The following is a 19086-nucleotide window of genomic DNA, read 5'->3' on the forward strand; positions in this document are numbered from 1 at the left end:
GTATTGGGGGATATCATTCTGATTCTCTTAGCATATTTTGTCATACAATTTAGGCTAATTGCTATCTGTGACGGGCAGTTTTGAATGTGCTATGCACTCTTGGTGCTGATTTTGCCAAGAACAAATGTGTATTATGTAAGCGATAAAGATCAACACCCATGTGCATCTCTATGGGTATAAACCATGACGCAGGGTTGTGATGCGGACAAGACAGTAGAGTGTTTTATTTTTGACACTCATGCAGCTGTGCAAATTAACATTATTGATCCGCCAATTGGAAAGACAACAGATAGCTTGCAATACATTTTCTCTAATGCAGCTCTCCATATTATTTCTATGTAGTGTTCATGCTCTATTTCTGTCATCACAGACATGCTCCATAGCCACAGATGTTCTTCTATAATCCACCTGTAAGTAGGAGTGGATAGAAGCCCACTGACCACAGTCACCCCTGCCCTGAGAGAGGGACTGACAAGTGGGAAACCTGCCCAGATGTAGCCCAGATGCTTAATAGACCATTATTATTGTGTGTGGAGCGTCTGTCTCCTGCTGGGCAAAAAACATAGGTCCCCACCTCCCATATTCCCTGTTCCATCTTCCCTCATCTTGAATGGAACTCCAGCTGTCTAGGAATCTGGAGGAGTGCCTCATGTTTTGACATACCCTGCTGGATCCTTCACATCCATCTTCCTCCCTGGAACTAATCAATCCTGACCCCTCGCTCTGGTCACACCTGCTGCTCTCACAGTATACAGTAATGCACAGAATGCTTAGACAGAGACAATGCAGGCTGGGAATGCTATGGGAATGGCTGGGAGTGAGGACTGGCAGAAAACAAACTGTGTCCTGTCCTCCCCGAGAGAGAAAAAGGGTGTCATTTCCTGGGCGAAGGACTTGGTCACTCGGATGCTGCCAAATTATAGGGAGTTTACGAGGCCCCTGGGCCTTGGCTGTAACAGTGCTCTGTAAATCCTCTCAGGCTGCCATTTTGACACGACAGGGTTCTGGGTTCTATCACTGGCTCCTTGTTTCACACGCTGTGTGTGATTGCACCCTGCATAGCCATGGCAGGCTGGGCCCGGGGCACTGTGATAATAAAGCATTAGAGGTGATCTGAGGCCAGGCAAGGCTCCACAGAGGTTACCCTGAGGTTGACTGTGGTGGTAGTGTGTAACGTGGCAGTATGGTCCAGAAATACTCTGTGTTCGTTGATTTATGTTAAAAACTCTCTCTCAATGTGATCTCTCTTCTCAATCAGGATATCGACTGTGTAAGTTAAATGGATTTTGTTGATCTTGACCTTCATTTTTCTTAATTAAATATATAAAATAAAAATAGAACATGTTTGAATAGGTTTTACTGTTTTTAATGCAGCTGTGAGCGTTCCAAGGTAAAAATGGAACACACCAGGGTTGATACAAGAAGACAAGGCCATGAGGACATGCAGAGGAAACTTTTCACCATGGACAATGGAGGACCACCCAATGTAATTACATTCCCTGGGCAGTATCAGTGACTGACACACACACACACACACACACACACACACACACACACACACACACACACACACACACACACACACACACACACACATACACACGCACACACACACGCACACACACACACACACACACTCACACACACACACACATTCACACACACACACACACACACACACACACACACACACACACACACACACACACACACACACACACACACACACACACACACACACACACACATACACACACACGCACACACACACACACACACTCACACACACACACACACACACACGCTCACACATTTGAGTGGGCTCTACCTCTCCTACATAAAGGAGTCATGAGTGGGGAGGAGGAGGAATATGTTTACTCTTTATTGGGCTCTAAAGCTGTGTCTCGTTAAATGAGTTATGAAGTGATAAAAGGATACTGGCAGAGAAGATTAATGAAATATTTCTCCATGATAACAGTGTCAGTTGTGTTTGCTTTATGTATTAGATATGTAACATTTGCTGTGAATATTATCAGAAATTGTTGGCTTTTATTGGAACTACGAAGCACATTTCCTCTGCAACAATGATGAATCACTAAGATTGCCTTGGTTTAACCGCAGGATCAAAAATCCCCAATCTCTACTTTTCTACAGCTTAGTGTTGACATATCTCTCAACGTTTCACATGAATATAAATGGAATTTGTTTAAATTGTTCTTTGCACCAAATCTTGTGAGAGAGGTTGCCTTGTAAATTCATCTTTAGAAATGAGCATGCTGGTTGATATTAGATTGTACATGGTATTTTCAATATCCACTTTTATGAAAACATACATCAATTTGAAATTGTTGGACACTCACTGTAGATTGAATAGCAGAAAGTTAGGATTGCATTTTGTAATGATAAAACAAATGATTACACTTTGTCCTTGTGTTATGATTAAATAAATAATATGTATAGCGCAACAATGTGAACTACAGATGTGGGATCTTAACTTGAGCCAGTTTGCTACAGCAGGAAAATGATCCTGCAGCAACAGGAAATGTGAATTATGTGGATTATAATTCAAGGACATTTTTGTAGGGTTTGATGCATTTTTCGTAAATCAAGTCTGAAATTTCAAAGTGGAAATTACAAACTTTAGAAGCCTTTCTAAAACTCAAATACACCACAAGTTTGCATTTCCTGCTATGCAGGAAATTCTGAGCAACAAAAGTGTGATCAAATGAAGATCCTACAACTGTATGGATACAGTAGATCGATTTTTGAAACCTCTCACTCAAAGTGCAAAACTACACACCAAATCTCCAAAACCATAAGCTATTTCACAGCCTTTGACTCAGTTGTCAATTGCATAAAACACTTTTTTCAAAACACTACACACAATTCTCTACCTAAAACACAAAAATCTAACAGGAAGTGACTTTTCCAAACACAGAGTCCAGCCCAACTTGAGTCGATTTACAGTGGCGTCCATAATTCGAACCTTCGGAAATGAGAACAGGTATGCAACTATCTAATGACTATTTTAGCATTACAGTAATGTACTGTAAATACGTATGACTGCATAGTATTGCATAAACATTTGTAACTCTAAGCCATCCATTTACTGCACTGCATTGAATGAATGTGGTTGATTATCATGCTGTACTACATTTTTTTGTACATTGTTTACAGTTCCTATGCTGAACACATACTGTGTTTGAATTCTGTACAGAGTGGAAAGGCAAAGACATCATGGAGGACGAGGACGCTTGTTTACAGATGTACAAGAGACTGCAATTATAAATATGGTTTTGGCCAACAATGCAATTAGGATTCGAGAGATAAGAGAGCATATCTTGAATAATGACACTATATTTAACAACATCAATGCTGTAAGCCTGTCGACCATACAACGCATCCTCCAACGGCACCAAGTGACGATGAAACAACTTTACAAGGTGCCATTTGAGAGAAACTCTGACAGAGTCAAGAATCTGTGACATGACTTTGTAGAGGTACAGTGGGGAGAACAAGTATTTGATACACTGCCGATTTTGCAGGTTTTCCTACTTACAAAGCATGTAGAGGTCTGTAATTTTTATCATAGGTACACTTCAACTGTGAGAGACGGAATCTAAAACAAAAATCCAGAAAATCACATTGTATGATTTTTAAGTAATTAATTTGCATTTTATTGCATGACATAAGTATTTGATACATCAGAAAAGCATAACTTAATATTTGGTACAGAAACCTTTGTTTGCAATTACAGAGATCATACGTTTCCTGTAGGTCTTGACCAGGTTTGCACACACTGCAGCAGGGATTTTGTCCCACTCCTCCATACAGACCTTCTCCAGATCCTTCAGGTTTCGGGGCTGTCGCTGGGCAATACGGACTTTCAGCTCCCTCCAAAGATTTTCTATTGGGTTCAGGTCTGGATACTGGCTAGGCCACTCCAGGACCTTGAGATGCTTCTTACGGAGCCACTCCTAAGTTGCCCTGGCAGTGTGTTTCGGGTCGTTGTCATGCTGGAAGACCCAGCCACGAACCATCTTAAATGCTCTTACTGAGGGAAGGAGGTTGTTGGCCAAGATCTCGCGATACATGGCTCCATCCATCCTCCCCTTAATACGGTGCAGTCGTCCTGTCCCCTTTGCAGAAAAGCATCCCCAAAGAATGATGTTTCCACCTCCATGCTTCACGGTTGGGATGGTGTTCTTAGGGTTGTACTCATCCTTCTTCTTCTTCCAAACACGGCAAGTGGAGTTTAGACCAAAAAGCTATTTTTTTGTCTCATCAGACCACATGACCTCCTCCCATTCCTCCTCTGGATCATCCAGATGGTCATTGGCAAACTTCAGACGGGCCTGGACATGCGCTGGCTTGAGCAGGGGGACCTTGCGTGCGCTGCAGGATTTTAATCCATGACGGCGTAGTGTGTTACTAATGGTTTTCTTTGAGACTGTGGTCCCAGCTCTCTTCAGGTCATTGACCAGGTCCTGCTGTGTAGTTCTGGGCTGATCCCTCACCTTCCTCATGATCATTGATGCCCCACGAGGTGAGATCTTGCATGGAGCCCCAGACCGAGGGTGATTGACCGTCATCTTGAACTTCTTCCATTTTCTAATAATTGCGCCAACAGTTGTTGCCTTCTCACCAAGTTGCTTGCCTATTGTCCTGTAGCCCATCCCAGCCTTGTGCGGGTCTACAATTTTATCCCTGATGTCCTTACACAGCTCTCTGGTCTTGGCCATTGTGAAGAGGTTGGAGTCTGTTTGACTGAGTGTGTGGACAGGTGTCTTTTATACAGTTAACGAGTTCAAACAGGTGCAGTTAATACAGGTAATGAGTGGAGAACAGGAGGGCTTATAAAAGAAAAACTAACAGGTCTGTGAGAGCCGGAATTCTTACTGGTTGGTAGGTGATCAAATACTTATGTCATGCAATAAAATGCTAATTAATTACTTAAAAATCATACAATGTGATTTTCTGGATTTTTGTTTTAGATTCCGTCTCTCACAGTTAAAGTGTACCAATGATACAAATTACAGACCTCTACATGCTTTGTAAGTAGGAAAACCTGCAAAATCGGCAGTGTATCAAATACTTGTTCTCCCCACTGTATGTATTTAACACTACTTCCAGTACTTCAGACATCCCATATTTACTCATCTGTATATCATTTTGTCTGTTACAGAGAGTATTGGAGATGGATGCCCATGTAATTCGCCATTAATTTATTTATGTGGATGAGGTTGGCTTCAACCTCACCAAAACCAGGCGCTGCGGAAGAAATGTAATAGGACAGAGGGCAATTACCAATGTCCCTGGACAGCGTGGGGGTAATATGACTATGTGTGGTGCCATCACTCAAAACGAGGTCCTCCATCACAATGCCACACTGGGTCCGTACAACACCGGCCATATGCTCACTTTTCTGGATGCAATTTACACAATGCTTGTCCCTGATCCAGATCAGGAGCCTGCTAGATTTGTGGTTATATGGGACAATGTTTTGTGGTTATTGTGAATCTGATGTGCTGTGTCACACTCAAACTGTATTTAGGAAGTCAGAAGAGCAACAGGAGGCACATAGCACTGTGCAATTACGTCACATAAACAGTAATCATTCTCTATTCAAACTTGTATTGGGGGATATCATTCTGATACTCTTAGCACATTTTGTCATACAATTTAGGCTAATTGCTATCTGTGACGGGCAGTTTTGAATGTGCTATGCACTCTTGGTGCTGATTTTGCCAAGAACAAATGTGTATTATGTAAGCGATAAAGATCAACACCCATGTGCATCTCTATGGGTATAAACCATGACGCAGGGTTGTGATGCGGACAAGACAGTAGAGTGTTTTATTTTTGACACTCATGCAGCTGTGCAAATCAACATTATTGATCCGCCAATTGGAAAGACAACAGATAGCTTGCAATACATTTTCTCTAATGCAGCTCTCCATATTATTTCTATGTAGTGTTCATGCTCTATTTCTGTCATCACAGACATGCTCCATAGCCACAGATGTTCTTCTATAATCCACCTGTAAGTAGGAGTGGATAGAAGCCCACTGACCACAGTCACCCCTGCCCTGAGAGAGGGACTGACAAGTGGGAAACCTGCCCAGATGTAGCCCAGATGCTTAATAGACCATTATTATTGTGTGTGGAGCGTCTGTCTCCTGCTGGGCAAAAAACATAGGTCCCCACCTCCCATATTCCCTGTTCCATCTTCCCTCATCTTGAATGGAACTCCAGCTGTCTAGGAATCTGGAGGAGTGCCTCTTGTTTTGACATACCCTGCTGGATCCTTCACATCCGTCTTCCTCCCTGGAACTAATCAATCCTGACCCCTCGCTCTGGTCACACCTGCTGCTCTCACAGTATACAGTAATGCACAGAATGCTTAGACAGAGACAATGCAGGCTGGGAATGCTATGGGAATGGCTGGGAGTGAGGACTGGCAGAAAACAAACTGTGTCCTGTCCTCCCCGAGAGAGAAAAAGGGTGTCATTTCCTGGGCGAAGGACTTGGTCACTCGGATGCTGCCAAATTATAGGGAGTTTACGAGGCCCCTGGGCCTTGGCTGTAACAGTGCTCTGTAAATCCTCTCAGGCTGCCATTTTGACACGACAGGGTTCTGGGTTCTATCACTGGCTCCTCGTTTCACACGCTGTGTGTGATTGCACCCTGCATAGCCATGGCAGGCTGGGCCCGGGGCACTGTGATAATAAAGCATTAGAGGTGATCTGAGGCCAGGCAAGGCTCCACAGAGGTTACCCTGAGGTTGACTGTGGTGGTAGTGTGTAACGTGGCAGTATGGTCCAGAAATACTCTGTGTTCGTTGATTTATGTTAAAAACTCTCTCTCAATGTGATCTCTCTTCTCAATCAGGATATCGACTGTGTAAGTTAAATGGATTTTGTTGATCTTGACCTTCCTTTTTCTTAATCAAATATAGAAAATGGAAATAGAACATGTTTGAATAGGTTTTACTGTTTTTAATGCAGCTGTGAGCGTTCCAAGGTAAAAATGGAACACACCAGGGTTGATACAAGAAGACAAGGCCATGAGGACATGCAGAGGAAACTTTTCACCATGGATAATGGAGGACCACCCAATGTAATTACATTCCCTGGGCAGTATCAGTGACTGACACACACACACACACACACACACACACACACACACACACACACACACACACACACACACACACACACACACACACACACATACACACGCACACACACACACACACACGCACACACACACACACACACACACACACACACACACACACACACACACACACACACACACACACACACACACACACACACACACACACACACACACACACACACACACACACACATACACACGCACACACACACGCACACACACACACACACACACTCACACACACACACACATTCACACACACACACACACACACACACACACACACACACACACACACACACACACACACACACACACACACACACACACACACACACACACTCACACACACACACACACACACACACACACTCACACACACACACACACCTCATTACTTTTATCACACAGTCACATCAGTGGGGTTTTATATTTCACTGTCACTTGTCTACATGTTGCAGCATAAATGAATTACTGAAAGCATAACCATGTGCCATGTTGATGAATGCATTGTCATTTGAGTGGGCTCTACCTCTCCTACATAAAGGAGTCATGAGTGGGGAGGAGGAGGAATATGTTTACTCTTTATTGGGCTCTAAAGCTGTGTCTCGTTAAATGAGTTATGAAGTGATAAAAGGATACTGGCAGAGAAGATTAATGAAATATTTCTCCATGATAACAGTGTCAGTTGTATTAGATATGTAACATTTGCTGTGAATATTATCAGAAATTGTTGGCTTTTATTGGAACTACGAAGCACATTTCCTCTGCAACAATGATGAATCACTAAGATTGCCTTGGTTTAACCGCAGGATCAAAAATCCCCAATCTCTACTTTTCTACAGCTTAGTGTTGACATATCTCTCAACGTTTCACATGAATATAAATGGAATTTGTTTAAATTGTTCTTTGCACCAAATCTTGTGAGAGAGGTTGCCTTGTAAATTCATCTTTAGAAATGAGCATGCTGGTTGCTATTAGATTGTACATGGTATTTTCAATATCCACTTTTATGAAAACATACATCAATTTGAAATTGTTGGACACTCACTGTAGATTGAATAGCAGAAAGTTAGGATTGCATTTAATAATAATAAGCCATTTAGCAGACACTTTTATCCAAAGCAACTTACAGTCATGCGTGCATACATTCTTTTTTTTGTGTATGGGTGGTCCCGGGGTTCGAACCCACTACCTTGGCGTTACAAGCGCCGTGCTCTACCAGCTGAGCTACAGAGGACCACATTTTGTACTGATAAAACAAATGATTATACTTTGTCCTTGTGTTATGATGAAATAAACAATATGTATAGCGCAACAATGTGAACTACAGATGTGGGATCTTAACTTGAGCCAGTTTGCTACAGCAGGAAAATGATCCTGCAGCAACAGGAAATGTGAATTATGTGGATTATAATTCAAGGACATTTTTGTAGGGTTTGATCCATTTTTCGTAAATCAAGTCTGAAATTTCAAAGTGGAAATTACAAACTTTAGAAGCCTTTCTAAAACTCAAATACACCACAAGTTTGCATTTCCTGCTATGCAGGAAATTCTGAGCAACAAAAGTGTGATCAAAAAACTGTAATAATCCTCCTCTATTCAGGAGTTTGGTCTGGTACAATGACTGTTGTTCAAATGTGTGATTAACCGGGATATACTTTCACATTTATTCATAGAAGACTAAGTTCATAATGAAGGTCAGTCATATAACAAAGTCTGTTTATCCATCTCAGCAGGTGACAAAACAGCAGGAATGCAATTATTTTGTTTGATTCACTGTCACTCACACATGTTGGGCCTCCTGTTGTGAACTAATGAGACAATGTCTGTTGTTAACACGGTGCCACAAAGACAAGCAAGCTGTTTTTCTATGCAGGATTCAGGTTCAGACCTAGGATTACTGTAGGCCTATGTAGGCTAATGCTCTGGCTTTTATATGCAAGCCAATTTGCCATCTAAACCTCTGGGTTTATAATGAGCGGACAGTATTGGTCAGGTCAAAAAGCTCCCCAGTAATCATTTTGTTTCATAGATGTTAAGAGTTTGCATTAGGGTGCTGACAGTCATTTGTCTAGCCCCTAACCATTTGTTTGCTGCTCCGCGAATATTAGCTATCATGCTTTTGTGTATTAATGTTAACACTACGAAGTGCAGTGTTTAGGTAATGAGATTGCTACTATTCCTATATTACATCAAGAAATGTTGCAAATTTACCTCGTAATTGAAGAGGTGACGTGTTCGTTCCTTTTTGTCATGCTCTGGTGTCAAACAGACCTCTGCTTCATTGGGGTTTATTGGCAGCCTTTCGTCACCTTCCTGGTGACTACAAACAGATTATTCAAGTACATGGTTGCGTTTTCCTACTCAGCAAGAAGTCTAAACCAAGACTTAAACCCAGGCCTCAATAATGCCTGATAAGAAAGAGCCATGTAGCAACATGTCCTAGTGGTTTAAGTCTTGGTTTAGACTTTAGACTTTACTTTAGACTTTAGACTTTACTTATTCCTTTGTTTTCTGTCCAGTTTATGTTCCGGTCTCTTCATCGTCCTGTTTATTGTTTTCTATATTTATATTGTAATTATGTTTGCTACAGCTTATTTCCCTACTTCACTGAGGTTGAAAAAATTTGGATTTGGCATGCGTTCTCAAATCCTCAAGAAGTTATAATGCTGCACCATTGACAGCATCTTGACTGGCTGCATCTCTGCTTGGTATTGCAACTGCACCACCCTCGATATCAGGCGGTGTGAAAGGAAGGACCGGAAAATTGTTAAAGACTACAGCCACCCAAGCCATAGACTGTTCTCTCTACTTCTACACGGCAAGCAGTACTGGAGCAACAAGTCTGACACCAACAGGTTCCTGAACAGCTTCTATCCCCAAGCCATAATACTGCTAAATAGCTAACGAAATGGCTACACAGACTATCTGCATTGACCCGTTTATTTTATTTTTGCACTGACTCTATGCACACTCACAGGACTCTACACACTCACTCACTCACTCCAACACACACACACACACACACACACACAATTCATTTGCTCACACACACATAACATGCACTCACCTTCATGGTGACTCTACACACACGCGCACACACTAACATGCAATCATCATATATGCTGCTGCTACTCTGTTAATCATATATCCTGATGCCTAGTCACTTTACCCCTATACATATCTACCCCTACCTCTCCAGTATCCCTGCACATTGTAAATAGGGTATTGGCACTGACCCTGGAACTGACCCTGTATATAGCTACTGACCCTGTATATAGCTACTGACCCTGGAACTGACCCTGTATATGGTTTACTTACTTTCTGGTGTGTTTTTGTTCTACTTTACTTTATTTTATAATAACACTGATATTGATTACTGCACTGTTGGAAAAGCAAGAAAGGCATTTCACTGTATTTGTGCACGTGACAATAAAACTTGAAACTTAAAAGCCTTGCCTTGAGCATTGCACCGTTACCATCTTGATGCCTCATCACTGAAACCTCCACCACCAAGAGTGCCATTTCACAATAGACAAGATATCTCTCTCATCTCTCTCATTGTTGTATCTGTAAAGACAAGATACCTCTCTCATCTCTCTCGTTGTTGTATCTGTAAAGACAAGACGCCTCTCTCATCTCTCTCGTTGTTGTATCTGTAAAGACAAGATACGTCTCTCATCTCTCTCGTTGTTGTATCTGTAAAGATAAGATACCTCTCTCATCTCTCTCGTTGTTGTATCTGTAAAGACAAGATACCTCTCTCATCTCTCTCGTTGTTGTAACTTCAGTAAAGACTATCTTCACAAGCATTTAGGACAATAACAACTATTTATGGAATGGATCAATCATTCAAAACGCATGGTTATCTCTGTTGGTTTCCCTGTACTGAGTTAGTTCTGAGTCAGTCTAGGGTTGCAGAACTTTCAATAAATTCCCTGGTTTTCCCATAATCCCGGTTGGAGGTTTCCCGGAATCAGGAGGGAATAAGCAGGAAATCCGGAATCCTCCAACCAGGATTTCTGGAAAACTAGGGAATTTATTGAAAGTTCCCGGAATTTTGCAACCCTAACTCTGACACTGTCCACAAAGCAGAGGAAGAGAGGGCCTACTAGCCCTACCATCATTCCAGCATCTTTGATCCCCAGGGCCTGAAAATGTTTTCTCAACTGATACCTCTGCTACCTGTGGAACAGATAGCATTGAGAGGAGAATTCAATAGAAATGCAATTTCCTGAAGCTAAAAAAAAACCTTCAATAATATGAAGCAGTTTCTTGGAGAGGTAGATACCTTACTGTTGAGTCAAGCATTTCGTGCCTAATCCTCATTCTAATGCTTCTTCTGTCAAGCAATAACAATGGCTATTGGGTCCAGAGGGAAAGACTTCCATGCGTCACGCACAGCGATCTGCTCTAAAGATGCCGCATGTTCGCTCCGAGCGCCTGGCCCATGCCACTCAGATCAAAGCCCCGATAGGTCGCATGCGCATTCCGCAAAATATTTGCTTGATAACAGCTGGCAGATTTGCCATATAACAACATAATAAGAAAAATACCCTCATAAGGAAATGGTAAGCCCCTCTCTTCCAGCTCGGACTCCTCTGGATGCAAAAGGCAATATCGTAACATGATGAAGTAGGTCATGAAAATGGAAGACAGATGTGATGTATTTCCTTGGGTGCTGGTCACAGGGAATTCATGACTTAATGCTTAATGCCCTGATGAAAATGTGCATTTATTGATAGAGAAGCAGGATATCAGATCGCATGAGATGTGCTCCTCAGAGACAGAAAACATTTCAGTGAGTTCAGACCTTTTTCATTATAACATTTAAAGCGTTGTTGTGGTCATCTTGCATGGCTAGAATACAAGGTTCTCAATCTGCTCTGTCGTATAGGTGTGCATACAAAAGCTCCCATTTGGCAGCAGCGAAAAATGGCCAAGAGCATCACTGCTCTCCTAGTAAGTGGCTATACTTACTATTATTGGCTTTTATTGACCATAACATCCTTACAGCATTACTGGATGTAATCTGTCATCATCTGTCCTCAACTTGTAATGATTTGCTAATAATGCCTGATGGAGTTATTAGTGGTACATAAACACCTGTTATGTTGATAGGTACATAGCTTGGCAAATGAGGACATATTATGATCTGGAAATATTGTGCGTGAACACCCTTTACATGTGTGCCTGTTTCTCTCATCTCTGAACTATTACCTCGCTTTTTGGCAGTGAGGAGATGGATTAACATTGTTGAAATAATTTGGAGACGTAAGTGGAGCAAATGGAGAACGCATTAGCCACAATAGAAAATAGTGACAAATAAAATTGTATTTGAACTGGCATTGCGCAGCATAGGCTTCCACTCTAACGGAAGTCACCACACATGCACAGAATGTATTTTAACTGCTTGTGCATTTATAGAATGGTGACCAAGTTAACCATATCATATGGTTAGCATCTGAAAGGGATTGGAACAACCGTGCTTGTTAAACCAAATGGTAAGAAATAAGAGCACTGCTTTGAGTTGGCGCGTGCATCCACAGCCCTGCTATCTGACATGTTTGATCATGATTTGTCACGATAAGAGAAGCACACATGCATTTGGAGAATACGATCCAAAATGGAACAGACATTGGCAATGGCCTTTGCACATGACATTTTGAATGAATCAATAAGGAACACTGGGCACCATGGGGTGTTCACATCATGGGAGTGGCCATCAGGCTCACACATGTGAGAAACATCACAAGACTGACTCCCACGTCTGGAGGGTTACTGGGTAGGGCCTTCTGCTTCTCAGCGGGGTTTGAGGTATGGGGCAGGGAAGGAGGGGGTGAGACAGGCAGGCCAGATGTAGACACTGTGTTAACCACCCTTCCCTTCCATATGGGAATATTTACTTCCCCTTTGTGTTCTACAGAGATGAAAGCAGGAGATCAGTTTGAGCTGATTGTATGAGCCATTTTAGCAAATTTACAGGTGAACTTTAAATGCCTTGTAAAACTTGTTCCATAGCCTGCAAGACCACCCCATTACATCTGATACACTTTGTGAATATGAGGTAAATATGCCTTATGCCTATGGACTGTATATATCAGTATATAGAAGGAAGTCATGGGAATGTTGTTTTTGAGGCTAAGTGTGACATGCTAAAGTACTGTAAATGTAAAACAAACTCTCCAAAACTGCCCCCCTAAAATACTCAGACAGACAATGAAAGCAGAACACCATTACTTTATTGTGGAAAAAAAGCAACATTGGGAAAGTTTATTCTGGCGTATCATTTAAGGAAAGGCTACAAATCTTGATCATTTATACAAATACAACAACTTTCAAAAAATATAACTTTAATTTAGTAAACTCTCCGAGTGCTCCGTGAGCATGATTCAGCAATACAACCCACCGCTTGAAATCCCTGAGCAGAGAGACAGAAGGAAACACTTATTTCCATCTTCAGTCACACTATCATTTGTTCATAAACAATTTATACACAAGAGAAATTAGCACAACTTGTGATGGGGGGTGGTGGGTTTGGGGGGAAGGTGTGAAGGTAGAATAGTTTATTGTGATAACCTAGCTCAACATTTCCCTATAACAGACAGATAGACATAGTGATCATAGCTAAATACAACACAGTGTTGTGCTGTATGGTCAAGACCATCACAACCGTCACCACGTTAACAACCACTAAAATCATCCAGCTCCAGCCAGACACATTGTCATGCTGTGCCTCCAATACTGACAGACCGTCTTGAGAACAGAGGTTACATACAGTGTAACAGGGCTCATACATTTTTTGTTCAAGAAAGAACAAGGCAACTATCAGACTACTAACTTCATAAAGTACTGGATATGACCTCAGAGGGATGGGGTGACCGTGTAGGGAAGTGGACAGCATAAGAAAATGCAATGTTTTAATACTTTTTACTTTTTGATAGCCATTGAAATTATTTTATATGATGAACTTAGTTTTTTTAATCAAATGCAAAATCTTAGCATAATCAACATACAGCTGTCAGAAAATGGGGTTCGGAATCAAATAGTTGTATAATACTTATTTTTTCAGTCATAATTGCAAAGTCTTCCAGACAAACGTGTACAGGTATATCACATTTCTTGAAGTGAAATGGATCAATATTTATCTTACAAACTTCCTTCAACATACATTTAAAAAGACAACACAGTGCCAGCTGGTTTATATGCCAAGATAACACAAAGAAATAACTTACAAATCTTAAATCGCCCGGTGGCTGTGGGCTTCTTTACAATAAACATAAATGTCATAGCAGGCTCATCTGTTTCTCCAGAATACATGTACTTCCTTCCAAATTGAAGATACAGTTGATAAACGGTGGTACATTTTTTTATGATAACAACCAAGTAGATGTTAATTACACGTAATATATACAAAATGGACATTTAAGACCAAGAAGAGTGAGAGAACATAATGTTTGATGCTAGGGAAAATACTTCATATCTTACAGATACTGAACCTGCTGGGCACTGACCTTCCCTTGCAAGTCAGACTATTGTCTCAATTATACTGTATGTGGCTTTTTACTGTATATATTAAACTTCATGTATACATACAAATAAAAGAAAATTTACGTTTTCAAACATAGCAATATTACATAAAAAGATTCCCTCAGACAAACTATGGCTGTGCATTGTTATGTAAAGGAGTGCATCGATTAGACAGCTATTTGGTTAGGAGATTTCAGCCATCAGTAATGGCTTCCAACTGTCCTCTTATCATGTCTGAAGACAGGTCATCAGCACACATCAGTATGTATCACGAAGGGAGGGGAAGCCCTCAGTTCTCGGCTAATGTCCAAACCTCCAACTAGCATGTCAACTGATAGGGGCTAATGTTAATACCATGGGAAGTTAGCTGGCCATTTCCTTTCATAACACATTACCTTCCTCTAAGACAAATATCCAAGGATACATGAGTAGCCTACACAGGAGCCATGTGATGTCTCTCTATGAAACAACAAGCTTAGTGAAGGAATGTGAAATTCTCTGCTACATTTACATGGAATAGTTTCAAATCTTCAATTAGAAAGGTATAATAGAGTTTGCAAAAAACAACAGAAATTTCCTTCAGTTCAAAGTCATTTCGTCTTTCCTTCTGACAAACGTATTGGTATTTTCTTTCTATCAGTGTGTTCCCTTTTTATCACTCAATGATGCTCAACAATCTGCTACATATTGTTTGCAGGCATGGTGCTGTAGGTCTTAATGTCCAACAACATGTCAAATCAGTGAAATCTCATGGTCAATCAGAATGAATAATTCATCAAGCCTGGCCGCCACTAGTTTCCTACTGGGCAAAAACTGGTTGAGTCAAGGTTGTTTTCACGTCATTTCAACCAAAAATTATATGTGATGATGTTGAATCAATGTGGAAAACTGATTGGATTTGAAAAAAGTAATCAACATAAAGCAATTTTGTATTTTTTTTTCACTCAACTTTTAACCTATAACCAATAACGTGGTGATTTTGTTGTTGTTGATTTCACGTTGAATTCATGTTAGTTGACAACTCAACCAAATGTAAATCAAAACTAGATGTTGAACTGACGTCTGCGTCCAGTGGGTGTGTTAAATTTTTTAACAAACCATAACTGATAAAACTGGAACATCCAATACCATGCCACAAGTTCCACTGATCTGCACAGAAGCCAATGAACACAACTTCATCAGACCAAAAACTGAATTAGATGGTGAGTACAGTCACTTCTACTCCACTGCTCCTGCTTCAGAGTGCAGTGCCTTGGGACGTTTCTTTCCTGTCTCTCGCACACACTTTTAATCTTGCACTGCCCCAGGACAAAGGTTGTCCTAAAAGACCTTTCAAGCATCGATAACTAATTAAAAACCTAATTAACCACAAAACGTCAAGTTTGTACCAATGGCCCACTTCAAGATAAGTGCTCTGGTCGAGAATCACAGATCCTGGGAGAGCACACATTTTGGACAAGTTCCAGAAGCACTCCTCACAACAGACAGCCTCCCAGGGTAGTAACTCCTGGCCTGAGGTGTCGCGGGGAGTCACGAGGAGCATTCTGCTGTCCTCCCCCTTCCTCACTTTCCCAGTCTCTCCTCCCCCTCTCCTCTCCTCTGAAGGGGCAGCAGGCTACTTCTTCCCCAGGCCTGCTGCACAGATGGCTGGCTGGTGAGCTAACTCACAGCCCCATGGTCCTGAGGCCCTGTTTCTCCATGATGTTCCACAGCTTGCGCAGGTTGGACTGGGTGATGGTGTCGTCTGGCTTCAGCTGCAGAGCTCGCAGGTAGTTGGTCTCCGCCTCCTGCAGCTTCCCGTTGAGATGGAGAATGGCCCCCAGGTTCATCAGGGCTGCTGGGTACTGGAACACAAGAGCAGGACAGTTCAGTTCAGTCATTCTCAAAATCACATCTCACAGAAGGCTACACTGCTTAAAATAATGGTGCACTTTGGTTCTTTATAGCACCATTTCTTCTAGCAGTACAGAAACAATCTTTGTTCAAATGTCACTCTGAATGGTCTCTTCAGTAATAGCAGACACTGTAACAGTCAGAGATGGATATGAAGCGGAGTGAGTACATGGTTGGGAGTGGAGTAGAGTGCTGAGAGCACAGTCAGGCCTAGTGAGGCAGTAGCAGAAGTGGCAGGGGAGTAACAGTCTCCTACAGTACAACTCAGTCAGACTCCCCAGAGCTGTTAGCACATTAAAACACTTTATTAACCTCCCACTAACAGCCTCTGTTTTGACTGAGGAATGAATTGCATAGATCATATAGAATGTTACAACATCCCGAGGCTGACAGCCATAAAAATATGTTTGGACATAAATAATGCAAGTTATGTCATATCTACTTTACTTAGTGTATGAATCTAGACTTGGTCAAAAGAGACGGCATGACAGTCCACTAACCTCCTGAGAAAATATTGATAGGACAGCGATTAAAGTTGAAATAAAGTAGCAGAACAGTTTTAATCACATAGAATCTGGTGGGGTTGTTTGACTAGAATGGAGCCATTTTATTGCCTGAAACCAAGCTCTATCTCAATACAAAATACTCAAACCTCTTTATCGTACAGGCCTACTCAACATGCTTTCAGTTGACCAATTACAATAATGTCTGATTGCCAAAACAGAGGACAAATGTCATGATACTGTAGGTTAATTCAGTCAGCCAATAGGATTAAGTAGTCATTTTTCAGACCTTAAACTAAAACAGTCTCAGTTAACAGGACCAATCTTTCATCTCCAAAGTTACACAGCATACTGTGACAGTAGTGATATGCTATTGGACCAGCCATCTGGACCGCCCAGGCCATAGTGCCCTTCTCACGGGGTTGGTGTCAGGACTTCTCCATGTCCCTCTGTTTGGGGCTCCACATCTGAACCCAGCTCTTTGAAGTGGGACACATGGATTAATGTATTTTAATGTATTTTCCTACTGATGCCTTGAGGTAAAATACCAGAGTCAGTCAAAGGGACGTGTCACCTGGGATAGTAGGAGAGCAGTGCAAGTGTTCAGATCACAATCTAAATAATCCCTAGGAGTTGAAATAGAGACCAAGGAAGTGTCTCACGTCTCACATCTGATCATCATTTGGAACATAATTAATTTGACTTGTGTAGTTACGCTACTGTTACTGAGTAATAGAACATGGCTTTATATTATGGTTGATTAATTACTGTTTTGAATGTAAAGTTCACTTGAGAGCATGTCGTGAGAGAGATCAAACGAATTCTAACTAAATCATGACACATACTGGGTGAGTTGCGGAACTGCACATGCATTGATCATTGATTATTTTCGGATTGTTTTTTATTATTTGCTATTTGTAAAATGTAATCTGTCTCAATAAAATGACCAATAACAGTCTGTGAAGTCATATAATATAATTCTGCTGTTTTTGTGACTTATAAGTAATTATCACACATAGGTTTTGCCTCATGAAACGCCATGTGTTTATGTCATCATGGTTTGTCATTTTCACAAATTTTACCAAAAGTTTATAAAAGCCTTAATTTCTCCCCCTCAGACCATAAACCACTGTAATGCTGCTGCCAATACTGTAGCACGACAGGGGAAAAGTGTCTATGAATGGAATGGGAAATGCTAGATGGCAAAGGTTTACCCCACTATTTACATTAGTATAAACAACAGGGTCTTGGTGATCTATTAAAAGTTGACATGAAGAACTGAAATCTCTGGACTCAATTCATGTACTTAAAACGAACCAATTTTTTTTACCTTGCATGTTGTAATCGATGAAACAACATCAACTATGTGGAACAAATAGAAACTTGACTAGTAATTCCAAATCATGTTGTGTGCTAGCTAATAATAGATACAGGTAATTGCCATAATAATGGAAACACCAACATAAAGTGTCTAATAGGGCCACCACGAGCCGCCAGAACAGCTTCAATGCGCCTTGGCATCGATTCTACAAGTGTCTGGAACTCTATTGGAGGGATGCGACAACATTCTTCCACAAGAAATTCCATCATTTGGTGTTTTGTTGACGCTGTCTCAGGTGCTGGTCCAAAATCTCCCAATTGGGTTGAGATCTGGTGACTGAGTCACACACACACACACACACACACACACACACACACACACACACACACACACACACACACATTAAACCCAAGGGGCCAGGGTTCCGGTGTACAGTAGAAGCACGGTTTCGACTGCTCCTACAGTTTTGCTTCGGTACTGCAGTTTAACTGACGCCCGGCCCAGAAAGTTGTAAAGAATATTGGCTGGTCTGTGGTGTGTAATGAGGAGCAACCAGACACTGCACTTGACACATTTATGAAATTGCTTACTCCAGTTACTAATAAGCATGCACCCATTAAGAAAATGACTGTAAAAACTGTTAAATCCCCGTGG

General features: G+C 41.4%; 1 protein-coding gene across 1 annotated transcript in view; it reads right to left on the reverse strand.

Moving 5' to 3' along the window:
- Positions 1 to 13415: 13415 nt before the first annotated feature.
- LOC311135463 (protein O-mannosyl-transferase TMTC2-like) overlaps positions 13416 to 19086 on the reverse strand; it is a 159178-nt gene continuing 153507 nt past the window's right edge. The window contains exon 12 of the mRNA XM_084169428.1: positions 13416 to 16559. Within this exon, the coding sequence (XP_084025554.1) occupies positions 16380 to 16559 (180 nt within the window). The 3' untranslated portion in view covers positions 13416 to 16379. The remainder of the gene's footprint in view (positions 16560 to 19086) is intronic.

This window comes from Coregonus lavaretus, assembly GCF_964263955.1.
Source record: "Coregonus lavaretus genome assembly, chromosome: 9".
Classification (NCBI taxonomy): Eukaryota; Metazoa; Chordata; class Actinopteri; order Salmoniformes; family Salmonidae; genus Coregonus; species Coregonus lavaretus.